Source organism: Lithobates pipiens, unplaced genomic scaffold, assembly GCF_037356315.1.
Source record: "Lithobates pipiens isolate NorthernLeopardFrog02 unplaced genomic scaffold, aLitPip1_a1.2 Scaffold_16, whole genome shotgun sequence".
Classification (NCBI taxonomy): Eukaryota; Metazoa; Chordata; class Amphibia; order Anura; family Ranidae; genus Lithobates; species Lithobates pipiens.
In genome coordinates, this window is record NW_027507748.1 from 411,031,370 (window position 1) to 411,057,880 (window position 26,511).

The window sequence follows — 26,511 nt, forward strand, 5'->3', positions numbered from 1 at the left end:
AACATTCAAATTCTGTTGTTTTCTTTTGCAGATATGCTGTTAGTGACCACAAATCCTTACGATTTCCACTTTAGCTCACAAGGTGTTGTTACAGTGGACAACCTTGATGATGGCGAGGAGTTCCTTGCAACTGATGTAAGTATATCCAAATCAAATTTCTTTCTAAGTACTAAAGACTTAGTGGGGTTCATTTACTATATGTGTAGAGAGTGTATCGTTTGCTTAGCTATTAACCACTTCAGCCCCGGAGAATTTGGCTGGCCACAGACCAGAGCACTTTTTGCGATTCGGCACTGCGTCGCTTTAACTGACAATTGCGCAGACGTGTGATGTTGCTCCCAAACAAAATTTACGTTCTTTTTTTCCCCACAAATAGAGCTTTCTTTTGGTGGTATTTGATTACCTTTTATTTTTTGTGCTAAAAAAAAAAAAGAGCGACAATTTTGAAAAAAAAAACACAATATTTTTTACTTTTTGCTATAATAAATATCCCCAAAAATATATAAAAATGTTTTTTTCCCTCAGTTTAGGCCGATACGTATTCTTCTACATATTTTTGATTATAAAAAAATCACAATAAGCGTTTATTAATTGGTTTGCACAAAAGTTATAGCATCTACAAAATAGGGGATAGTTTTATGGCATTTTATTATTTATTTTTTTACTAGTAATGGCGGCGATCAGTGATTTTTATGATGACTGCGACATTATGGCAGACACATCGGACACTTTTGGCGCTATTTTGGGACCATTCACATTTATACAGCGATCAGTGCAATTAAAAATGCATTGATTACTGTGTAAATGTGACTGGTAGTGAAGGGGTTAACACTAGGTGGCGATGTTGGGGTTAAGTGTGCCCTAGGGAGTGATTCTAACTGTGGGGGGGGGCTGGGCTGTGTGTGCCACATCACTGATCAGCGCTTCCAATTACAGGGAGCGCTGATCAGTGCCACTGTCACTAGGCAGAACAGGGAGATGCTTGTTTACATTAGCATCTCCCCGTTCTTCCTCTCCATGAGGATTGAGTCCACGAGACCAGCTGCCGGACTCACGGAGCTCATGGCGGGCACGCGTGCCCATTAGCCAAGCCTCTCAAGATCACATACAATAACATGATTTCGCGCAGCAAAACTGAGTCCACAAGCGGTTAAAATATAACTATAGGCAAAACTTTTTTTTTCATTTTAAATAAAGTGCAGAGGGATTAGAACACCTGTCAGTTTGTTTGTTTTTTGTTTGTACCCCCATTAAGGAGATTTACCCTCTCTATTATCACTGAAAGTGAAAGTAAAAAAAATCTCACATTTTGAGTTGCCCCCACAAAAGTAATAGAGGTGAAATCTTCCAATGGGGACACTTGTTCTGGTGATCTGGGGGTCTCCAAGGAATTCCCCTAATTTGCTGAAATTTCCACTCATTTCCTGTTTGGTTATGCGACAGGAAGTGAAGGGAAATCTCCACAATGTGATGGTGAAAAAAAAATCTGACAGAGGTTAGAATTCTCCCTTAGGCCGCGTACACACGGGCGGATTGTCTGCCCAACTTAGTCCGCTGAACCGTGTTTCAGCGGACAATCTGCTCGTGTGTGGGCTTCAGCGGACTTTTTCAGCAGACAGTCTGACGGACTTTGTCTTTCGGAATTTCCGTAATTTTGTCCGTCCAAACTTGGTTTTGTCCGTCCAAACTTGGTTTCAGCGGACAGTCCGCTCGTGTGTAGGCAAGTTGGACGGACTAAGTATGGCGCATGCTCAGAAAGGATTTATACGGCCGAAGGTTGCATTGCAGTGTATTGGACGTCGTATTTCTAGTCCCGTCGTACGTGCTGTACACGTCATCGCGCAAGTTTTCAGCGGACTGTCTGTTCATTATGTGTGGTCAAGTCCGTTCATTCAAAAATTTGGACGGACTGTCTGTCGGATTGTCTGACGAACTTAGTTGGGCAGACAATCCGCCCGTGTGTACGCGGCCTTACTCTATCAAAAAGGTGGAAAAATTGAAAAAAAAGTTTTGTCTATAGTTCTAGTTATTTTTACTTCAGCCATCCAATCAAATGCAAGTTAAAATCCTCAAACAAAACATAGTTTTTACCTCATTTAATAAGTTAGTTGAACATTCACTTTGCTAACTGAAGGCTCTCTATCTACCCCTTAGTAATCATTCTCAAAGCTTGATATAATGTTTTTTTTCTGCTCTTTCTGAGCTAAGTAATTTCTTTCCACAGCAAGCATTTGATATATTGGGCTTTATCACTGAAGAAAAGTATGGAGCTTATAAGCTAACAGGTGCAATAATGCATTTTGGAAATATGAAATTTAAACAGAGACCCAGAGAAGAGCAAGCTGAGCCCGATGGCACAGAAAGTAAGTTTCTTGACCTAAAATGAATTCAGATTTTTATGTATGGGATACGGTATGTTGATTTCCTTTAACAAGCTTTTGCAAACTATGGAACACAGGAAGTAAAAAAAGTGCAATATAAGAGATGAAAAAATAAAAACGTAAATGGAAATAATCAGTATCTCTAAAATTATAACTGAATACTTTGTCTTATTTATAGGTGTTTTAGAAAAACTGAGTTTTTTTTCTACTTTTATATTTTTCTTTTATTAGATACTGACAAAGCTGCTTATCTTATGGGTGTCAGCTCTTCTGATTTGGTAAAGGGTTTAATGCATCCCAGAGTGAAAGTAGGTAATGAGTATGTGACCAAGGGGCAAAGTGTAGCACAGGTAAGACCATCACATGAAAATGCAAATATCATGTTCCGTATGATTGTTTCTCTATATCAATGGTGGTCAACTTTGTAAATATAGTGATTTGGAATTGTGATCCCTGACATGTCCAGAGGTCCACTTTATAACTTAGTTTTGTAAATTATTAGGATGGAATCTGTATTAAAGTGGAGGGCCACCCAAAAAAAAAATGCATTAATAATCTTACAAAAAAAATGTAAACAAACTATTTAAAACATTTTTTTTTTTAACTTAGCTGAAACCACTGTTGCTAGGCAGTCTTCCTAATCTGCCTCTTCCTATTCCGCGGCACTTACTCCTCTTCGGTGAGTGGCCCCGTTGCCTTCTGGGACATGTGTGTGTCCCAGAAAACAACAGGGCCATTCACAAATCGCCGATCGACTCGTGCATGAGCAGTAGGAAACGGGCAGTGAAGCCACAAGGCTCCACTGCCTGTTTCCCTTCGTTAAGATGGCGGCGCTGGCACCCGATCCGATGGACGTATCGGTCTCGGGCAGCCAACATCACGGGATTGCTGAGCAGGTAACTGTCCTTATTAAAAGTCAGCAGCTACAGTGTTTGTAGCTGCTGACTTTAAAAAAAAAAATTATTGGCCGGAACACCCCTTTAACATGATAATACAATATAAAGGTGTTATACCTTTATTTTGGACTGGTGCTCTTCCAGAATATTAGTTCTCTTCCCCATATGCTTTATGACAAAATTAAGACATGGAAGTTTTAACCTAGAAGTTGTTTTTCTCTTTCAATGTTACATTGGGACACACACACACAGGAAGAAAAAAAAAAAAATCTGTTTGCATATGTCGCCAGTGCTATATTAATAACATTCTGTGTGTAAATAAAGGTGTTCCCTGAAAAGAAGAAAGTATATAAAGTGCCAGGACAAGGACATATATAGAGCCCAGGGTGAACATCATCCCATCATCCCTACTAGCACAAATCTCCCTCCTCCCCCCGCCATATTACCTTTTCTGACACAACCCCCCCAAATCCTCCACCTGAGCACAAATCCTCTTTACCCATCTCCCCTCTCAACACAAATCCACCCAAATCACCACTCCTAGCACACACCCCAAATTTTCCCTCCTAGAACAATTTTTACCTCCTGCCACAGCCCAAATTCCCCCACCCAACACAAATACCCTCCCCCCAAATCTCTGTGTGGTGCCCCACATGATGGGGCACCACACATGATGCCACAGTGCCCAGGGCAGTCGCCTTTCCTGCCCATCCCTTGTCCTGGCCCTGAGTATATACTTACCTCTCCTGCCACCCACATTAATCTCCTGGTCCCCTGTTGTGTTTAGTAGTTACTCTGTCTAGTTCCAACATCACTACAGGACATAGTAGAGACATAGTGGTCTGTTGGGAGGAACCACTGAGTGCAGAGAAAGATGAGGAGATTGATTGTGCTGGAAGTGTTGGTTTCTGAAGATTTTCAATGGATTGGCATTCGATAGCACAGGCGGATGGAAAGGTAAGCATATAATTTCTTATTTTCAGTGAACACTTTTATTTGCACATTCTGTTTGGGGAAAAAGTCACTTAGAGCAGATCAACCTTAACACAGTGACATTTTCACAGGATCGCAATCATTAAAATTCTTAATGATCCTGCCTTTACTTAAGTTCATGAAGTAATGAATGTCATCCAGGGCATTTTTTGTAGGAAACTAGAGATGAAAGCGGAGAAGGGATTTTTTCTTGATTTCTTATTACATTTGACATATTTTAGTTCTCCTACGTTTTTTTTTTTCATGAAAGTCCTGGATCAGGTCAGTGGAGTCAGACCTCCCTATGCATCTCATCTGGAGCACTCCCTAAACCCAGAAGATTATTTTTAAAGGGGTTGTAAAGGTTTGTTTTTATTTTCTAAATAGGTTCCTTTAAGCTAGTGCATTGTTGGTTCGCTTACCTTTTGCTTCGATTTCCCTTCTAAATGTTTTTTGTCTTTGTTTTCTTTGTCTGAATTTCTCACTTCCTGTTCCTCCTCAGTAAGCTGTTCAGTAAGCTGTTCTGGCTGACTAAACACCGCTCGGATGATGGTGTGAAGTTTACTGAGGAGAAACAGGAAGTGAGAAATTCAGACAAAGAAAAAAAAACATTTAGAAGGGAAATCGAAGGAAAAGGTAAGTGAACCAACAATGCACTAGCTTAAAGGAACCTATTTAGAAAATAAAAAACAAACCTTTACAAACCCTTTAACTCCTGGGCTTAGGGATGGATGGTGACTGTCACTGGCAGCAGGCAGTTCCAGCACCTAATGCCCACTGGACCTGCTGGGACTCATTGTGTGACCCGCTGTGCTCTCTAGACCTGGACACAGCAAGCTGCACACTAAACATTATTAGTTTGCATGTTTGACACCACTGTTCTATATTCACATATATACAATAGTAACATTTCAATGTTAGAATTGAGAGAGTTCTTCCGAATAATTAGCAGATAGTTTATTTGAATAATATATTGTCTGTACTCTGCATTGGATAGACAGTACCTTCCATCCCCCAGAGGAACACTGAGACGCTAGATGAACATTTCAAAGCTACTAAATCGTTTTTTTATGTTCAATGCCACCAAATGTGTGTGCTTGTCTTTTACTGTGTATAATCACTTTAAAGGAAACATGCTGAAATTATGTAAGTTGCCATTTCTGACCTTTATATGAAAACACTTTTACTACTAAGTCGATAACTCACATAAAGTGTACATTAGGAAAATCAATGTGAGTTTAGATCTCCTGATCTGCATACTTTTGTTGGGATAGTGACTTTGAAACCATAAGATCAGCATGACAGTCAGCACAATAGAATTATAGTGGGACAAAGACCACATGCCTACTGGTTCTGATCTTTACTGTATACATTTATTTTTATTTAGCAGCTCAATTAGTGATTATTTGTTTTGTTTTGCTGCCTAGTTACTCGTTATTAGAAGGAAATTGAACCATTTACATTTCTTCTAATTAAAGTATAAGTTTACCATATTCAGTGTGTGTGTGTGTGTGTGTGTTAATATATATATAAATGTATATTTTTCTTGTTAGTGTCTACATCTACAATAACAGACCATAACCTATTCCTTCTGGATGACTCTGCTGAGTTGGTCTTCCTTGATGTTCAGTAACATATCTTACAGCCTTAACCTTCAGGAATTTTTGCACTACAATCATCTCCAAATTGTTCAGATATTGATATACCACCATGTTGTTCACATAACACAGCATAACCAACTCTGTTTTCTTTTAAAACCTATTTAGGTAAGTTACGCAGTCGGTGCATTGGCCAAAGGCATCTATGACCGACTGTTTAAATGGCTTGTGGTCCGTATTAATAAGACGCTGGACACAAAGTTACCCAGACAGTTCTTTATTGGTGTGCTTGACATCGCTGGATTTGAAATTTTTGATGTGAGTTGTTTTCTAAGTAGTTACAACAATGTCAATTTCTTAGGCTAAAGCAAGATAGAAATGAGCAAATCCTCAAACAAAACAGTGCCTTATGTATTGCAAGGGCCTGCCTGATTTGATACGAATTGATAGATTGATCAGATGGATCCTCCTGTTCCATAGTTCTAGTAGATCTAAAGGAAGTTGTACAGAGATCGTACAATCAGATTGCATAGTGTATGGCCATCTTTATACAAGCACATAGGAGAGATTGGATAGAGACACTTAGCTTTCAGGCCCCATTCACATCTTCACATACCGGGAACTCACGTTCCCGCGCTCGTTTTTTTTGTGGGGGCTTTTGGAGAATTTCTGCTTGTCACGCATACAGCAGGCCATTCACTTGAATGACCTGCCCTATGCTCAACAATCACCCCAAAGAAGTTCCAGAACTGTTTATGGAGCAGAGATTGGTGTGTTTTTGTCAGGGCTGGGCTCCTCCACTTTACGAGCAGCTCTTTTCTTTCAGTGCACAGAAGCTGCTCAGCTGTCGGTTAATTACCAGCCACTCATTGTTTCTTTAGTGACTGACCTTGTTACCACTACCTGTCTCATTAGTCCAGCCTACAGGCAGACACTTTTTGCTATCTAAACAGCTTTGCTCAGCTCCTCCATGCCCCTGTGTGGGCTATAATCTCCAGTGTGTTCCTATCCGTATTCCTGTGTATGACTTGGCCTAGCTGACTTCTCTTCCGATACCTGTTCCTGTTTTTGTTCCTTACTACGCTGACTTCTGACTTCCTGACCCCAGCTCGTCTGATTACCCGCTCTGGCATCCAAACCCTGGCTTCTGTTTTTGACTACATTCCTGGACTGTGCTATTTTTTTTCCATTTTATTAAGTGTGTGATTTTAACTGCATTTTTTGTCTCCACCTGGTATATTGCTCCTGACAGTTTTTTTTACCATACTTTTTTGTGCATTTGCAACGTGTTTCTGAAATGCACAGCAAAGCCTGCATTTTCTGTCCTGTTTGCCATGCATTTGGAAACACACAGTTGTGAATGGAGTCTGATTGTTCTTCTGTAAACACACTGATTTCACTTTCAGGGTCTATTCACACCTAGCGTAGTGGGAGCGCACATTGTTTGGCTCATTTTTCCCCTGATACCCATACAGCAGCCCGTTGATTTTAATGCGAAAAGTAATTCGTAGGACATTTTAGCATGGTGCAAGTTGCACGTTTTTATTGTCATCCGTTATTTCATCTGGCAAAATGTGTGCTTGCTGTGCCATTAACAATTAATGGCACTGAAAGTGCAACTAGTTCATTTTAGGTGTATGCATGTGGCCATACACTATACAATCTGATTGTACAATCTCCTTTATATTTACCAAAACCATGGAATAGGAGGCAGGTCCTTGCACTAAATCAGGGTTGTCCAACCCCCGACTCTTGGTCTGCATGCAGCGGCAGAGAGTTTAGCATGTGGGCATAGCAAACATAGCAGCCTACATTGACAAGCCAGGCAAATTCACACGTGGAGGGATGCTGCGCAAACATAGCTGATAGGTGAAGGGTGTCGGTTTTAATTAGGTCAGTGCAGGTGCAAGAAATACAGCAAGTGCCAAGGTATGGCCTTGTTCTAAAGATCAAAGAAAGCTTTTATTTTTCTGCAGTCGAGGTACATTAATGGTATATTGGTACATAGGGGAGCTAAAATTTTGAAAAAAAGGTGACCTTATCCTTTAAGCCTATCATTAAGCAGACAGTGCGGGAGTGGGCTATCTGCAGCCAATGTCACTTTGCTCCAACTGGGCAAACTTACAGCATCCCCTTAAGTATAAAATGGGTTTATTGTTAAATAGGAAGGAAAAGCATACCGTATTTAGTTATTTTTTTAAACGTATACTTAACTTAATTGTCATGCTATTTATTTCTACTTTATTGTGTATATTATGAAATGTGCTTTGTAAAATTTTATTTTTGCAAATTTTGTAAGTAAATTCTTATTTTAGTATAACAGCTTTGAGCAACTCTGCATCAATTTCACAAATGAAAAGCTGCAACAGTTTTTCAACCATCATATGTTTGTACTGGAACAAGAAGAATATAAGAAAGAGGGCATTAATTGGGAGTTTATCGACTTTGGCCTTGATTTACAGGCCTGCATTGATTTGATTGAAAAGGTAAAGTGTTATTTTGTTGTTACCCTATGAATTGCAATAATGATAAAATGATAGCTTGTCCTGTGTTTGATTGGTATTTACCACCTGTGATTCATTGTACCATCTTGTTTTCTCTAGCCAATGGGGATTATGTCAATCCTTGAAGAGGAGTGCATGTTCCCTAAGGCTTCAGATATGACTTTCAAAGCAAAGCTTTATGACAACCATCTTGGAAAATCCCCAAACTTACTAAAGCCCAGACCAGACAAGAAGCGAAAATATGAAGCTCATTTTGAACTTGTTCACTATGCTGGCGTGGTAGGTTTAGTCATGATAGGAAATGCACATTCAACAAATGTTTCATGTTAGATATTTAAAGAAAATGTGTAGTGGGTGTGTACATATTTTTCTATATTATATTCAGGAGTAAGAAATACCATTTTTTTTCTTTCTTTGGTCAGGTAAATATTGCATTTTAAAGTGTTCTAACCTCAAACAGTTTTTGACCCTAATGCATTCCATACATTAAGGTAAACACTTCACTAACTGCCCCCCCCCCCCCCTTCATCCCTAAACACTTACCTGTCTCCTCACCTATCCAGTGCCCTCCTGGCTGCAGCACTGCTCTCCCTTCTTCCTGCTTTCACAGAAAACTCCTGTGAGGAGAGAGTGAGGGCATGGCTTAAAGGCGATATGTGTGTCTATGGATGCACACAGTCCAGCTTGGTAGCACACCTGCATGGGTGTCCCCCTAGCATCCATATTGCTGAAGGGGCACTCAAAGGAAGAGGGAGCGGACAGTGCTGGTGGTGGACTTCCAAAGAGGAACTGACCACTTGTGCAATATCATTGCACAGAGCAGGTACGTATAACATGTTTTTTATTTTAATAACAAATCACTTTAACGCTTATTTTAGTCCCTTTTGGTCTGCAAATAGAAGTGAAAGCAAATATACCAGTTATTCCTGCCAGCAACATTCTATAGTACTGAACCCTCAAGCAGTGTTATCAGCCCTACCCAGTTCACCACTGAGGACTATACCGTAGAACAGTGTTTCTCAACTCCAGTCCTCAAGGCGCCCCAACAGGTCATGTTTTCAGGATTTCCCTCAGATGAAAGTGCTGTGGTAATTACTAAGGCAGTGAAACTGATCAAATCACCTGTGCAAAATAATGGAGAGCCTGAAAACTTGACCTGTTGGTGCACCTTGAGGACTTGAGTTGAGAAACCCTGCCGTAGAACATCTCTCCCTTAAATTATGAATGTGAGGAGAGGGGGAGGTGTTCTGTCAATATAATACACTTCCTTCCCTAGGGAGACAACACAGCTCATTCATAGATACTGTATTTTGAGTAAGCATTGTCAGCCCAGGACAGAAAAGCCCCATACACACGATCAGATTTTCTGCTGATTTTTTTTTTTTGTCAGATTTACCAAAACCATTTAGTGCAAGGGCCTGCCTGATTGCATACAAATTGAAACGCCTAAGGTTTGACCTCATATTTATATGGTTTTGGTAAATCTGAAGGAAAAAAATCAGCATCTGATAGTGTGTATGGGGCTAACGAGTGTTACTGGTAGGATTTCCAGGTGACAAAAAAGAAACAAAAATCTAAAAAAATTAAGCTAATTCAACTACCCCATCCATTACTGGTAGGCTGCAGTATTTTACATTTTTGTTTTTGGGTTTAGATAAGCCATGATACACCTTAATATTTAGTATTCTGCTTTTGAGCAAGTAGCTGGAGCCATAGTCGTATTGTTATATATTTAGCGTTTAGATTTGCAAAAAAAAAAGATGCTCCTTGTTTACAGATCTCAATGAGTGATGTGTGCAGTGACCAGTTCCCTTTTAGGGCTCATGTGCACACAGACTATGTTGACCACCGGTTTTGCAGTTGGCGGTCAAAACATTCCTATCCTGAACACAATTCTTTTGCGTTCAAGAGAGGAAGGTTGAGGGAGGTTGAACCTCTCCTAACTGCAGCAGCTTCTAAACTCATGTAAAACCCTAAGGCCGCGTACACACGCGCGGACTGTTGGCCCAACTTTGTCCGTCCAACAGTTTGAGCGAACAGTCCGCTCAAACTTAGCATGGACGGACATGGCCACACACGACGGACGAACAGTTTGCTGAAACCGTGCGCGATGACGTGAACGGCACGTACGACGGGACGAAAAATACGACGTCCTATACACTGCAATGCAACCTTCCGACGTGGAAATCCTTTCTGAGCATGCGCGAGACTTAGTTGGCCGAACAAGCCTACACACGAGCGAACAGTCCGCTGAAACCTTGTTTCAGCGGACAGTTTTTCGGAATTTCCGTAAGACCTTGTTCGGCCAACTGTCCGCTGAAACTGTCCGCTGAAGCCCCACACACGAGCGGACTGTCCGCCCAAACACTGTTCAGCGGACAAGGTTGGGCGAACAGTCCGCGCGTGTGTACGCGGCCTCAGTGTGCATGGACACGTAGGGGTTTGATTTACTAAAGGTAAATCCACTTTGAACTAAGTGCACTTGAAATTGTACTGAAAGTGCACTTGGAAGTAAAGTCCCTGTAGATCCGAGGCGGACATGCAAGGAAAATAAAAAACAGCATTTTTAGCTTGCACATGATTGGATGATAAAATCAGCAGAGCTTCCCCTCATTTCAGATTCACCCCTCAGATTTACAGCGACTGCACTTTCAAGTGCACTTGAAGTGCAATTTCAAGTGCACTTTGCACTTGTAGTTTGCACTTGTAGTGCACAGTGGATTTGCCTTTCGTAATTAACTCCCATAGGCTTTTATGGAGTTGAGTTTAGAAGCTTTTGGCAAAAAATGCCAAAAGATTCTAAACTTAAGTTTAGAGGCTGTAGTTTATATGAACCCTAAGCCCTTGTACACAAGGTCGGAAATTCCGACGGAAAATGTCCGATCGGACCACGTTGTTGAATAATCCGACTGTGTGTGGGCTCCATCTGACTTTTTCCGTCAGAAATGTCCGACCAACAAAGTTTGAGAGCTGGATATAAAATTTTCCCACAACATGATCCGATCGGACTATGTCCAATCGTTTGTAGAGAATTCCGATCTGACAAAGTGCCACGCATGCTCAGATCAAAGTACGAGAGCAAAGCTATTGGCTACTAGGCTGAACGTTGTGCCGTCGGAAAGAATGAATGTCACCACGTTCCTAACAATCGGATTTTATGACAACTTTGTCCAACCGTGTGTATGCAACACCAGTTTCGGACAAAATCTGACGGATTTTGTGGTCGGAATTTCCGACCGTGTGTACAAGGGCTTAGATGGCTCAGTCACTGATTCTAATCAAACCACAGCCTCAAAGAAAACATCTCCTGTGCTAATTATAAAAATCATTATAGTTTCCCCTTAAGTAATTAATTGGTATTACAGGGCATTTGTATCAAAATCTAACTGCCAATTTTGTTTGAACATCATCTAATGAACTAACAGATAGATGTACATCACACTGCAAAATCTAAGCATCTTTTGGTATTCTTTTTATCTGTTTATAGGTTCCATATAATATTTGTGGTTGGCTAGAGAAGAACAAAGACCCCCTTAATGAGACAGTAGTGGGACTTTTTCAGAAGTCAGCCAACAAACTTCTGGCTTGTCTGTTTGAAAATTATGTGAGTGCGGACAGTGGTAAGTAAATTCATCTTTCGCCCATAGAGTCACCATTATAAAAATATGGGGACAGGGCTTATAGTAGTTCTATAGGCTGTTTATTATATGAGTGTTTTTGGTGTTAGCCTGTGAGATTTTTACAGATTTTGTTAAGATAATTGGGTAGCTTTGTGACAGGCATATATGATGAATATAAAAATCGGTTCCAGTTTCAAGTTCGGTCATGCTAAAAAATGTTTGTTATATGGTAAAATACTGTTTAGAAAGAGAATAATTAATTGACATAGACATTAGGATCACCATTGATAATCACATTTTTTTTTTTTTAAATGCTGTTCACAGATTGATTGTTAGAATCAGTGGTGGCTGGTGCTCCAAATTTTTGGGGTGGTGCAAACAAACTGAAAAATTCTGAAAAAAACCCCATAAATTGCAGCCTCACTGTACCATCGATCGCAGCTGCTGTGCCCATCAAACACAGCCACTGTGCTCATCAAACACCACCACTGTGACCATCAATTGTCGCCACTGTACCATCAAACGCAGCCACTGTGCCATAAAATGCAGCCACTGTGCCGATCAATTGCCGCCACTGCATCATCAAACACAGCCACTGTGCCCATCAATTGCTGCCACTGTGCCATCAAACGCAGTCACTGTGCCATATCAATTGCTCCCACTGGGCCATCAAATGCTCCCACTATGCCCCATCAAATACAGCTACTGTGCAGCATCAAATGCAGCCACTGTGTCCATCTTTTGCAGCCACTGTGCCCATCTTTTGCAGCCACTGTGCCCATCTTTTGCAGCCTCACTGTGCCCCATCAAATGCAGCCTCACTGTGCCCCATCAAATGCAGCCTCACTGTGCCCCATCAAATGCAGCCAATGTGCAACATCGAATGCAGCCACTGTGCAGCATCAAATGCAGCCACTGTGCCCATCATATGCAGCCCCACCATGCCCCATCATATGCAGCCTCACCGTGCCCCATAAAATGCAGCCTCACCGTGCCCCATCAAATGCAGCCTCACTGTGCCCCATCATATGCAGCCTCCCTGTGCCCCATCATATGCAGCCTAACTGTGCCCCATCATATGCAGCCTTACTGTGTCCTATCATAAGCAGCCTTACTGTGCCCCATCATATGCAGCCTCACTGTGCCCCATCAAATGTAGCCTCACCGTGCCCCATCAAATGCAGCCTCACTTAACTTGCAGGCAGCTCCACTCGGGCTGTGCATTCCACGGAGCTGCCTGTGTCACTTCCGTTTCACCACTAGCATATGGAACCTGGAAGTGACCAATTAACAAGAACAAAGCTCCTGCCTGTAGTAATACTACGGGTGGAATCTGTTCAGCGCTTTGGAATGCACCACAAAGCAGGTCAAAAGCCTGCAAATGAAGCGGTTCATCTGCAATCTCATGATTGCATTGATGTGACACTTCCCATAGTGCACTGTGTCCAGCGCCTGAACACAGTGCACGTAAAGAACATTTTTTTTCTATTTTTTTTTTTTTTTACAGGAGTCTTTTTAAAAAAAAACATTTTTTTTTTTTTTTTTGTTACTGCTGGGTGGAGGGGTGGTGCCCGTGCATCCTCTATGGATGGGCCACCACTGGATAGGATTAGCAAGAGATCCATCTCTGCATGTTAAGGGTATGATTAAAGCCCCATACACACTATCAGATTTTCTGCAGATTTTTGTCTTCAGATTTACCAAAACCATGTAGTGCAAGGGCCTGCCTGATTGCATACAAATTGAAACTCCTAAGGTTTGAACTCATATTATATGGTTTTGGTAAATCTGAAGGAAAAAATCAGCAGAAAATCTGATAGTGTGTATGGGGCTTAAGTTTTCTGTCAGTAAACCGTACTAAATAAAATAATGGATCTTTTTGTATTTCCTTGATTACAGACCAAAGTGGAGAAAAGAAGCGCAAGAAAGGAGCTTCTTTCCAAACTGTGTCATCTATGCACAAGGTAATTTGTTCTTAATATTTTCGTTGGAATCTTAAAGTTATTTGATCTACATTTAGTAAGATACCCAAGGGTTGATTTACTAAAGGCAAAAAGACTGTTTAATTTAAAGGGAATTTTTCCATTAGCTTAGTGAATGAGCTGAAGCTATGTTGTCTTCTATAATCCTATCATACGAGCAAATATACTGCTTGCAACACATGATTAAGTATGCTCTGCAAAGTGGATTTTTGCCACATTCATGAAAAAAATCCCTTGCAACGCGAACAGCATATTTGCCTTTAGTAGTCAACTTCTCAATGTTTTAATGTTATCATTAAACTGTAACCGAAGCAGTACTAAACATGCATATAGAATTTAGGCTTTATGGGGATTTTATGTGACTTCTTGGTAGCAATTGTTCATTTTCTGCCACATTCATCTGCCTGTGAATCACTCGTGTGACACCAGTGTGGTTTAAAACGGAGTGGTAAGATATCAGATAGGTGATACCTGCCTATATTGAATATATATTTCAAATCACCAGAATATACAGTATATTGCAAATCACCAGTGTGGACCACAGCAGTGGAGCCTAGATTATATAGGAAGGAGGGGTCATCTAAGGCCCCTTTCTTACTACCGCGACTTCAAAGTTGCACGATTTTGACGTGATTTCAGGGAATGCCTGTGTAACTCACGTCAAAGTTGGACCAAATTAGTGCAGGGACTACTTTGAAGTCGGCACGACTTGAAGTCGTACTAATATGAATGGTAGTCATTGGAGATCATGGGGAATGACTTGTCATATCACTTTACAGTCCCAAGTCATAGGACAAGTCATACAAGTGTGAAAGGGGTCTAAGGCAAAACTGATACTAGTCTCTATTCTGAAAGAAAAACTATTTTGTTATTCATGCCAATGGTAATGATAATAATTTTATTTTTCTTAAACAGCAGCCACTTGACACCCACCTGTCCCATGCTGATCTTGAAAATGAATCTGCACGCTAGCAAAATTACTCGCGAGTGCAACATTCTAAGTCTCTATAGGAATGGTCCTGTAAAAAGTAAAGTTACTGTATAAGGACTAGTTCTTTACTGGCATTTTTTTCAGAAAAGCTAACTCAAGCAAATTATTATGATTTTGGAATAGAAATCTTGTAGTATATATACCACTAAGCCTCAGTTCACACTGTCACATTGTCATGCGATATGACAGTTCCAAATTGCATGACAAGTCGCACACCGTTGTCAGCAATGGTCCTGTTCAAACTGTCACGACTCAAGTCACAGGGACTTTGAAGAAGGTTCCTGAACTACTTTTTGCTGATTTCATTGCGACTTGCATAGACTTCTGTTAAGCAAACTCACAAGCCGCAATGAAATCCTAAGTGCAAATCACACTGATGTGTGGCTTTGAAGTCGCACTGAAGTAGCACAATTTCAAAGTCGCACCAGTGTGAAACAGAGCTAATTCCTGGAAATTTATATTCATAAATATGTTGGCAACATGTTGCCTTTTACTAATCTTATCTGTTTTATTTTAGGAAAATCTTAACAAACTGATGACGAATCTTAAATCAACAGCACCTCACTTTGTGCGTTGCATCATTCCCAATGAAACCAAAACTCCAGGTAAAGCTTCCGATGGTAATGGTAAAACTCAGTTCTAAACCATAGTAAAGGACAGTGTTTTCTCACTTATTAGAAATATATATAGCGGGTAAAATAAGTATTGAACACATTACTATTTTTCTAGGTAAATATATTTCTAAAGGTGCTATTGACATGACATTTTCACCCTGTCAGTAACAACCCATGCAATCCATACATACAAAGAAACCAAAACAAATAAGTTCAGAAATGAAGTTATGTGTAATAAAATGGAATGTCACTGAGAAAAAGTATGAAACACGCTAACTAAAAAATGTATAATTGGTACAAATTCCTTTTTTGGTAATGACAGCTTCAAGACGCCTCCTGTATGGAGAAACTAGCATTAGAGTTCTTCAAATTAGCAACAAAAAAAAAAAAAATGGATGGAATGAATTACACATTTTTGTGTCAAATCATCATGCAGCTCCCCCTGCCTTACTCGGATTGTATCATCTTAATTTGTTGCTCCTTATTTTATAGACATTTGGAGAAGCAGAGAGAAAATAATGATATTTTGGCAATACATTTTAATAAGTAATACAGCTTAACAGATTTGCGTTTTGTTTGCTTACAACCAGGTGCAATGGACCCTTTTCTGGTTCTTCATCAACTGCGTTGTAATGGTGTCCTGGAGGGAATTCGTATCTGTCGCAAAGGATTTCCAAACAGGGTTCTGTACGCTGACTTCAAACAGAGGTAGCAAAATAGCCACATGATTTTATATTTTATTTTATCAAGTGCGACTAACATTTATAATCATTGTGTCATAAACAACACAAGGTGTGTAAATAACATTTGTCATTTAAATATGCTCATTTCCCACAATAGGATGTTGAGATATCTCCGCAGTTTAATGGTCTAAAAAAGTTAATTTTTTAGTTACATAAAAGCACATACTGCGAGATAAAATAGCCAGGCCCAAGAATATTAGCACTTTATTATACAGCATGTATGAGCAGGGCTCGTTGAAAACATGCACTGTACAGCAAAGTAGGTATTAACATTTACACTATAGTATATCCTATGCGGATCTATTGTAGATATCGTATACTGAATCCCAGTGCTATCCCAGAGGACAAGTTTGTAGACAGCAGAAAAGCATCTGAAAAACTTTTGGCGTCTTTGGACCTTGATCACACTCAGTATCAATTCGGTCACACAAAGGTAAGAAATGTTGTGATTATTAGAGACAATAATGTTAAATAGTAGACAAATGTCATTTAAATAATATGAATCCTTTTCTCCCTAAATCCCCTCAAGACCCTGGGCATTGTTTTGATGATGTCTCATTTCTGCACTTTATACCTTTTTAGCATTTGTAATCTACCTCAACATATTATACAAGCTTTTTGGGACAGATTTTAATTTGAATACATATATTTTTATTTCTTGGCTTTTTATGACTGGGGGGGGGGGGGGTTACACTGTATTGAGACATCTGCTTTTACATGAACTTTCATGGCATCCCAGTCTTAGTCCGTAGGGTTCAATATTGAGTTGGCCCACCCTTTGCAGCTGTAACAGCTTCAACTCCTCTGGGAAGGCTGTCCACAAGGTTTAGGAATGTGTCTATGAGAATGTTTGACCATTCTTCCAAAGCGCATTTATGAGGTCAGGCACCAATGTTGGACAAGAGGGCCTGGCTCACAGTCTCTAATTCATCCCAAAGGTGTTCTATCGGGTTGAGGTCAGAACTGTGCAGGCCAGTCAAGTTCCTCCACCCCAAACTCACTCATCCATATCTTTATGGACCTTGCTTTGCTGCACAGTGTGAAGTTACGCTGGAACAAGAAGGGGCCATCCCCAAACTGTTCCCACAATGTTAGGAGCATGAAATTGTCCAAAATGTCTTGGTATGCTGACACCTTAAGAGTTCCCTTCGCTAGAACTAAAGGGCCAAGCCCAACCCCTAAAAAACAAGCTTGCACCATAATCCCCCCTCCACCAAATTATTTGGACCAGTGCACAATGATAAATGAGTTTGGGGTGGAGGAACTTGACTGACCTCAACCCTATAGAACACCTTTGGGATGAATTAGTGCGGAGACTGCAAGCCAGGCCTTCTTGTCCAAAATCATTGCCTGACCTCACAAATGCTATTCTGGAATAATGGTCAAACATTTCCATAGAAACCATTCTAAACCTTGTAGAAAGCCTTCCCAGAAGAGTTGAAGTTGTTATCGCTGCAAAGGGTGGGCCAACTCAATATTGAACCCTACGTGCGTGTAAAGGCAATGTCCAAATACTTTTGACAATATAGTGTATATAGTTAGCAATTATAAAAAAGTAATTTTTGCCAAAGCAATGTTTACATAATTTGTGCACTCCTAAATATTTGACCAACAATGTCTGCAGTTTAAAATTATATGACATTAAAAAAGCACAGCTCTTACTTAATGTAGCAGAAAAGTAAAGCTCAAAATGAACACATTCAATTTAAAGTTAGGAGAGCTTTATTCCCCTTTTGACACCACATTGTGAAGCATACCATTAAGTTAAGATTAGGCTGGGTTAGCGAGGACACAAGTTAGTATAGCAGTAACCTTTTCACTGGTTTTGGATTACTGCAAATTCAAATGACAAAGCGTTCATTTCCATTTTGCAATATAAATTGCAGTGAAGTGACCCTGTGACCCCCGTTTAGGTGGTTTTGTTCATTTCACTATTCTACACTGCACTTCAACTCACTTTACACTATAGTAAATTTGGTTCAATAAATTATTATGTTGACTTATGTCTATATAGTAAAACTGTGTACATAACAGGTATTTATATATGCTGTAGGTGTTTTTCAAAGCTGGTTTGCTTGGACATCTTGAAGAATTGCGAGATGAAAGATTAGCTAAGATTCTAACACTGATCCAATCAAGAGCACGGGGAAGACTAATGAGAATTGAATTCCAGAAAATTTTGGAAAGAAGGTAATGTGATTTGAAATGCAATGGGGATATTTACTAAAACTGGAGAGTGCAAAATCTGATGCAGCTGTGCATTGTAGCCAATCAGCTTCTAACTTCTGCTTGCGCAGTTAAAGGAGTTGTAAAGTCAGAAGGTTTTTTTATCTTAATGCATTTGATGCATTAAGATAAAAAAAGCTTTATGTGTGCAGCAGCCTCCTCGGCACCCCCTAATTACTTACCTGAGCCCCATCTCTGTCTAGCGATGTCCACAAATCTCTCCGCCGTCTGGGACTCTCCCTTCTGATTAGCTGAGACACAGCAGCAGCGTCATTGGCTCCTGCGGGTGTCAATAAAAGTTAGTTAGCCAATCAGGGGAGAGAGGTGGAGGGGCTGAAGGGCAACTTTGTGTCTGAATGGATACACTGAGCTGCAGCTCGGCTCGGATGCACCCACAGCAAGCTCTTTTAGATATGTCTGGCCATGTGTTGCCAATAGTAAATGCAGAAACTTCCTGATTATTTCTAACATGGCTTTTCCTGTTTTCACACATTGTAGAAAGTATACTTATTGGATTCAAATAGGGACCAGAGGCAAAAATACATTTCTGCTTTCTGTTTATTTAAAGCTAATTAGCCATAAGCTGTTATGAATCTGTGCCCATTTTAGCCTATGTGTTCACAATGACTGTCAATTTATAAATTATATACTAATGTAATAACTGTACATATTATGCAGTAAGTATGAATCAGTGATTAAAATGCATAAGTATACTTTTCTTCTCTCTATTAGGGATGCATTGCTAGTTATTCAGTGGAATATTCGTGCTTTTATGTCTGTGAAAAACTGGCCTTGGATGAAGCTTTTCTTCAAGATCAAGCCTTTGCTGAAGTCTGCCGAGACTGAGAAGGAAATGGCCAACATGAAGGAAGAGTTCCTTAAACTAAAGGAAGCACTTGAAAAATCTGAGGCCAGGAGGAAAGAACTGGAAGAGAAGCAAGTCAGTTTAGTGCAGGACAAAAATGATCTCACTCTTCAGCTACAAGCGGTAAGAATCCATGTAGATTTATACAAGCGTCTGCTATTACTTCCCTGCTTTGTGATAGACTGGGTTGTTGTTAAAGCGGTAGTAAACTATGCTTTTTATCTTGTACCTACCGGTTAGCCTATAATAACGCTTATCTGTAAGTACTGTGAATATCTCCTAAACTGGCACCGTTTAGGAGATATATACATGTGTAGCAGCTGGTTACGTCACCAGTGCATGCGCACTGTGCTCTCAATGGACATCATGCCATCCAATTAGAGAGCTATGCCACAACTGGGAGTGACGTCTTGGCCACTTGGCCATTTAGAATGGCCAGAGCCTGTGAACCCGTAAAGAAGACCGAGTGAAGAAGGAATCCCTGTCAGCGGTGAAATATTTTGGCACATAGAAAATATAGAGTAAATATGTTACACTAATTTAATAAATTTGGATGTAAACTTTATTCTAGGAGCAAGATACTCTCGCTGATGCTGAGGAAAGGTGTGATCTACTGATTAAAACAAAGATACAAATGGAGGCCAAAATTAAAGATCTCACAGAACGCATAGAAGATGAAGAAGAAATGAACTCAGAGCTCACTGCCAAAAAAAGGAAACTGGAAGATGAGTGCTCTGAACTCAAGAAAGATATTGATGACCTGGAGATAACTCTGGCAAAAGCAGAAAAAGAGAAACATGCAACTGAAAATAAGGTGTGTGTCTCAATCAACATTGCAATTGACCACAGCTATAGCAATAGTAGACTTATTTATATTACATGAAATTCTGATTAATGATTATGCCTGTTTCATCATTCTCCTCAACTCAGGTCAAAAACTTAACTGAAGAAATGGCAACTCTTGATGAAACCATAACTAAATTAACTAAAGAGAAAAAAGCTCTACAGGAGGCACATCAGCAAACTCTGGATGACCTTCAGGCTGAAGAGGACAAAGTCAACAGCCTAACCAAAATTAAATCTAAGCTAGAACAGCAAGTAGATGATGTAAGATCAAGAAGAATTTTCCTATAATTGTAATGTCCCTTCTTTGTCTGTCTATCCCTGCCTCTCTCTGTCTCTTATTATGCATATATTATATATATAAAAATATATAGTATGTTTTTGAAAACACATGCCAGGGACCCTTGTGACATTGAAACTTTTGCATTTTAGCTTGAAGGTTCACTAGAGCAAGAAAAGAAAGTTAGAATGGATCTAGAAAGAGCAAAACGGAAATTGGAGGGGGATCTGAAGTTAACACAAGAGAGTCTAATGGATGCGGAAAATGATAAGCAACAGATGGATGAGAAATTAAAAAAGTAATTTTATAATGTTGTGTATATGTTTCTTTTTATTCGAAATCCACAAAACCATTCAGACTTTTCATGGGTTCAGCAATTTATCTGCCAGTTGAGTGCTGTTGTTTTTCATGGTGCATGGTTTTTTTAGGGCAAAGCACAGACAATACTGTGTTTGCTGGATGCAATTGACGAAAGCAACATTTTGTAAAAATATTTAAACTACAATTTTAAGTTGGGGAAGGAAATACAATTAAGTACAATAAAAATAATTTTAGTTAAGTGATGATAGCCATATTATTTGTATATTTACAATAACATTTTGTTTTGTACATTTCCAAGGAAAGAATTTGAAATCAATCAGTTGACATCCAAGCTGGAAGATGAACAAGCTATCATCATCCAGCTCCAGAAGAAAATAAAAGAACTTCAAGTAAGAAGACAGCAATAATAACCTATTAGTACTTTTTTTTTTTTTAAAGAAGCCACATATGAATTGATGGCACATATTCTATTTTTTTAATTTTATTTTTTTAAAATATTTTATTGAATATAATGCAATAAAAAGAGTCATACATTTAAAGTTAAGTAGAATGTATAAAAGTGTGAAATGAGGCTTCTCAGTATATTAACAGGAGGTGAATACTATAACAGTCATGTAATTTGGGATATATTCGTTTAACACATTTTAGCTAAAGATAAACATGTATAACGTTTAATAACTGGATTAGATACATAGTAAAAATTGTAGTTTCAAAGTTTAGGGTTGAAGGAGATTTGGTATAATATAGGGTAAAAGAAAGGTTGTTACCAGGAAGGTATAGAGAGGTAAGTAGATAATTCAGGGCCATGATCCAACCATGTGGCTTGGTTATTCCCTGAATAAAAGATACTTAATTAAACCATCCCTAAAATCTCCTCTATAGTAATAACATTAGGAAATATATAACTGATTAATTTAGCTTGTACATCTATATATAGTAAAAGGAGAAGGTGTGGGGAAAGCAAGGGTGGGGGAAGCATATATAAGGGTTGTGGAGGGAGGAGACCACTCCGAAAGAAAATGGTATGTTAATAAATTCTACATGTAACATAGGGGGTAAGATATATGTTTGATTAGTTGTTTCATGAGAATATAAGAGATTGGTCTAGACCATGTGGTAAGTAGTGTTCAATCCAAGGAAGCCATAATGATTCGAACATGGGAACTTTATCTAGTACGGTTGCCTCTATTTTAGCGTGAATCATGGCTTGCGTTACTCTATGTTTGAATGATACCATGCATAAAGTGGGTGTTTTCCAGGCTTTTGCAATATTTTGTTTGGCAGCCGTGGTTATCGATAATAGAAGTTTAAGAACATATTCTATTTTTTAACACAATCTATATATTAATACTAGGATTCAGTTTGAATATTTCCATTATTTCCTCTGTATGTCTATTGTCCACAGTCAAAACTCTATGGATGCTCGTACGTTTTTCACATTGACTAATAAATAGCAACAGTACTGCCTCTAATTACTGTATGCTAGAATAATGAAATTGTAGATGTGGGCACTCTTTCATAGGATTTCTCATGTTCATAAAATTCTGAAAATATCTTTATGAAAACCCATCTGTACCTAAATTGCAAGTACTAGTCTGCTTCTCAAACTGCTTTTCGAAATTGTAGTTGCTTGGATGTGTCTGGGTTCAGCTTTTCTAAGTTACAGTCACAGAGCAAGCAGGCAGCAAATGAAAGACAGAGAAATGTGGGAATTTCTCATCACTTTACACCAGTATAGACAGCCGATGAAGTACAATTTTAGTAAGGTCAGCAATATAGCCAACATACAATAAAGATGTGTACATTAACAAAACGCTAAAATTTTGGTGACAAATGTTTTAATATTGTTCATGCTTCTTTTGGTGAGTAGGCTTTGCTTTGTTACACAGGTTTCTAATCTTTAAATTAAATAGTGGCCCAAAGAGCTCTTGTCCTCTTGTCATTTTACCGACGATATCGCTTATGTTATCCTTTAGGCTCGTATCGAAGAGTTAGAAGAAGAACTGGAAGCTGAACGCGCAGCACGAGCCAAGGTAGAAAAGCAGAGGTCAGATCTCTCCCGAGAGTTGGAAGAATTAAGTGAGAGACTAGAAGAAGCTGGGGGAGCAACATCTGCACAGCTGGAGATGAATAAGAAGAGAGAGGCAGAGTACCTGAAGATGCGCAGGGATCTGGAAGAAGCCACTTTACATCATGAAGCCACAGCAGCTGCTCTCCGGAAGAAGCATGCAGACACTGTTTCAGAACTTGGAGAGCAAATTGACAATCTTCAGAGAGTCAAGCAAAAGCTAGAGAAAGAGAAGAGTGAACTCAAGCTGGAATCGGATGATTTGGCTTCCAACATGGAGCAGCTGGCCAAATCCAAGGTGGATAATATTTTGTAGCATTCATAGTATATCACTATGTATTCCCTCATTTCATTGAAACTGATCAATACTAAAGTTACTTTCTAAAGCAACTCTGTCACTAAAATAAAATTTTTGTAAAAAAAAAAAAAAAAAAATACTCCCTGCAAAGTAGAGCACGTAGCTCTCCTACTGCCCACTCTGCTAAAATATTGTCCCCAGAAATCTCTTCTCAAAGTGACACTTTCAGGAGTATCAATCTCTTGTGTCCCCCAATGTACTAAGTGGTCCTACCCAGTGACTACTGATTTAGCTACATTACAATTGCATTGTTCATTATAATCACTTAAATCAGACATGCTGGTTCAGGGAAATGACTTATTGAACAGGTTTAGCATCACTGCCCTCAAACTGGTATGTGACACATAAATCTGCTTTCATCTCCTTTCAGATTCCATTTAGTAGGTTTGGTTTTCAGAGAATATCACAGAACAGATTTCCTTCTGGGGCTCTGCAGTCCAAATGTTTGGGGAATGACCTTGCTTTTGTTTTACTTAAAATAGCAATTAAAAAGGGGCCTTAAGGGTAGATTTACATGTACCTCTAACTCTACCTCTCCTCCGAAGCCTGATATGCATTTGGATTGCGCTTCAGAGGCGATTAATCCCATTTTGGTGACAAATGTGCCCCAACCACATGTATCGCACGCATTTGTGGGATGTTTGTGGTGTGTCTTCTTTCTGCTGAATGTGTTGTTACATGCCGGGTAGATTTTTCCATGGTGAAGTAAAGCATCATGACCATAGCATGTAAACATCCCCGTCTGCTGCCTATTGCAGCTTAAGGGGGCTGTAAAACCGCCTCTCAACTGCGCATTTTCATTCCTCCCCCCCCCCCCCCCACTGCACATCTAAACTTAGCCTAAAAGGAAACAAGATGTACACCAATAGTCCTATTACTAGGGCTCACATATTCTCCTAATGATTAAGGCCTCATGCACACTTGGCATTTGCATTGCTCCGCTGAAGGTCAGAAATCCTAGCAGGAGAAAAGGTGCTTAAAAAAATGCACCGCTTATTGCAAATGTGTTTATTAGGCTTGTCAAGCATTTGAGCGTTAATGGATCTTATTGGCCGAATAATAATTTATTCACCTAAACGTTTACATGCATTTAGCTGCTTTCAGTGTATTTCTGCTCTTCAGCTCCTCCCCTGAACACACTTTTGAGGGCTTTGCATTTTCAACCTGTAAACACTCCTCGTCTAATATGCCTGTAAATGCCTGTGCGTGCATGGACACATAGACTAACATAGAAGTGCTTTTAGAGGCTGAATTCCCTTAATCACAGTATTGTTACTTTAGGCTAATTTGTACTTAAATGTGTCTTCCCAGGTAGGCCCAGATTTTCAGACCAAGGGGAGTTGTGGCTCTGTATGGGGTATTTAGGGGATATTAAAATGATGTTGACTTTTGCCAAGTTATTATTATATTATACAAGATGTAGAGGGGGGATAGCACAAATAAAGTACAGTTCTATACAGAAGAGACAGGAGGGCCCTGCTTGTAGAGCTCACATTCTAAAGGGAGGGGGTGGTGGTACAAAAGGTAATGGATGCGGGGAATGATTTGATGGGGGTGGCTCGAGGACAGTTTTTAGGTGGGCCTGGGATAGGCTTCCCTGAATAAGTGAGTTTTCAAGGATCTCCTAAAGGTGGACAGGTTAGGGACTCATCGGATATACCAGGGCAGGGAGTTCCAGAGGATGGGAGAGGCTCTGGAGAAGTCCTGAAGGCGAGAATGAGAGGAGGTAACAAGGGAGCTAGAGAGCAGGAGGCCCTGCGAGTAGCGGAGGGGATAATTAGGGAGATATCTGCAGATGAGGTTGGTGGTGTAGCTGGGGGCGATGTTGTGGATGGCCTTGTATGTTGTGGTTAGCATTTAGAATTTTATACGGTGGGGTAGGGGAAGCCAGTGAAGGGATTGACAGAGAGGAGCAGCAGTCACAGATCAGTTAGTGAGGTGCATTAGTCTAGCAGCAGCATTCATAATAGACTGAAGGGGGGATAGCATGCGTAAGGGTAGGCCATTAAGGAGAGAGTTGCAGTAGTCAAGGCGGGAAATTATCAAGGCGTGAATAAGTTGCTTTGTGGTGTCATTAGTCAGGAAAGGTCGAATTCTGGAGATGTTACAGAGGTTAAAGGGGTTGTAAAGGAATTTTTTTAAATAACAAACATGTTATACTTACCTCCACTGTGCAGCTCGTTTTGCACAGAGTGGCCCCGAACCTGGTCTTCTGGGGTCCCTCGGCGGCTGTCTCTGCTCCCTCCCGCAAGGACTCCACAACTTCACACAAGCTCCCTGGTATGATGTGGAGTGCTTGCAGGTGCACTCCCGTGATACAGCTGGCGGCTATAGGCGCTCGCTGTATCACTCGGCCCGCCCCCGGCCAGTCGCATCATTGGATGTGATTGACAGCAGCATGAGCCAATGGCTGTGCTGCTTTCAATCCATCTACTGTAATAATCAGCGGCCAGGCTGATCGGCGAAGAGGATGTCGGGGACAAGCGTGGGACTTTCGAGGGGTCAGGTAAGTATAACGGGGGGCCAGTATTGTCAGATGTTTTTTCACCTTAATGCATAGAATGCATTAAGGTGAAAAAACTTTTATCTTTACAACCCCTTTAAGGCGGCAAGATTTAACCAGTGATTGGATATGGGGGCTGAAGGAGAAGTTGTGGGGGCTGAAGGCAAGTTGTATCTATTCAGTCAGATATACTGTATGTTGTTTCATAATAATAAAGTCTGATCTATATAGTGTAAAAATATAGCAAAAAGTTTTATGTTTGGGTCTGTTTTGTCAATGGCATGGATCAGAGAGGTCTTGTGCTCTCAGCCATGATTATACTGTATGTATAGCATTTAATGTGCTTTACTTAAATCAAGTCAAGTCGAGCTCTATTGTCATTCTACTACACGTAAGGGCATGCGGTAGAACAAAATGTCGTATCTCACAGGTCTACGGTGCTACTTAACCAAGTACTATTATGATTTAAGGTACAAAATCCATAAACTTGTAAAGCTAATATTTTTATGGCATTAAGGAGCTTTGTATATTTAATACAGGGCATATCAGAAAAACTGTGTCGCACATATGAAGACCAGCTTAATGAAACAAAGGCCAAGTTAGATGAGATGACCCGCCAATCGAACGATCTCACCACTCAGAAAGGAAGACTGCAGACTGAAAATGGTTGGAAAACTTTGTTCTCTAAAATCACTGTTTTATTAGTATTGTAAAATTAACTTCACAAGAATATTTTAAGATAAGCA

General features: G+C 40.0%; 1 protein-coding gene across 1 annotated transcript in view; it reads left to right on the plus strand.

Annotated features, from left to right (window-relative positions):
* Positions 1 to 26,511, plus strand: part of MYH15 (myosin heavy chain 15) — a 69,513-nt gene that overhangs the window by 14,356 nt on the left and 28,646 nt on the right. Inside the window, exons 11-29 of the mRNA XM_077482443.1 lie at positions 32 to 135; positions 2,225 to 2,363; positions 2,613 to 2,731; positions 6,016 to 6,165; positions 8,163 to 8,333; positions 8,451 to 8,630; positions 11,839 to 11,971; positions 13,871 to 13,935; positions 15,462 to 15,549; positions 16,149 to 16,266; positions 16,611 to 16,734; positions 18,355 to 18,491; positions 19,260 to 19,515; positions 19,964 to 20,206; positions 20,323 to 20,499; positions 20,668 to 20,813; positions 21,135 to 21,225; positions 22,813 to 23,202; positions 26,305 to 26,431. Of these exons, the coding sequence (XP_077338569.1) occupies positions 32 to 135; positions 2,225 to 2,363; positions 2,613 to 2,731; positions 6,016 to 6,165; positions 8,163 to 8,333; positions 8,451 to 8,630; positions 11,839 to 11,971; positions 13,871 to 13,935; positions 15,462 to 15,549; positions 16,149 to 16,266; positions 16,611 to 16,734; positions 18,355 to 18,491; positions 19,260 to 19,515; positions 19,964 to 20,206; positions 20,323 to 20,499; positions 20,668 to 20,813; positions 21,135 to 21,225; positions 22,813 to 23,202; positions 26,305 to 26,431 (2,958 nt within the window). The remainder of the gene's footprint in view (positions 1 to 31; positions 136 to 2,224; positions 2,364 to 2,612; positions 2,732 to 6,015; positions 6,166 to 8,162; positions 8,334 to 8,450; positions 8,631 to 11,838; positions 11,972 to 13,870; positions 13,936 to 15,461; positions 15,550 to 16,148; positions 16,267 to 16,610; positions 16,735 to 18,354; positions 18,492 to 19,259; positions 19,516 to 19,963; positions 20,207 to 20,322; positions 20,500 to 20,667; positions 20,814 to 21,134; positions 21,226 to 22,812; positions 23,203 to 26,304; positions 26,432 to 26,511) is intronic.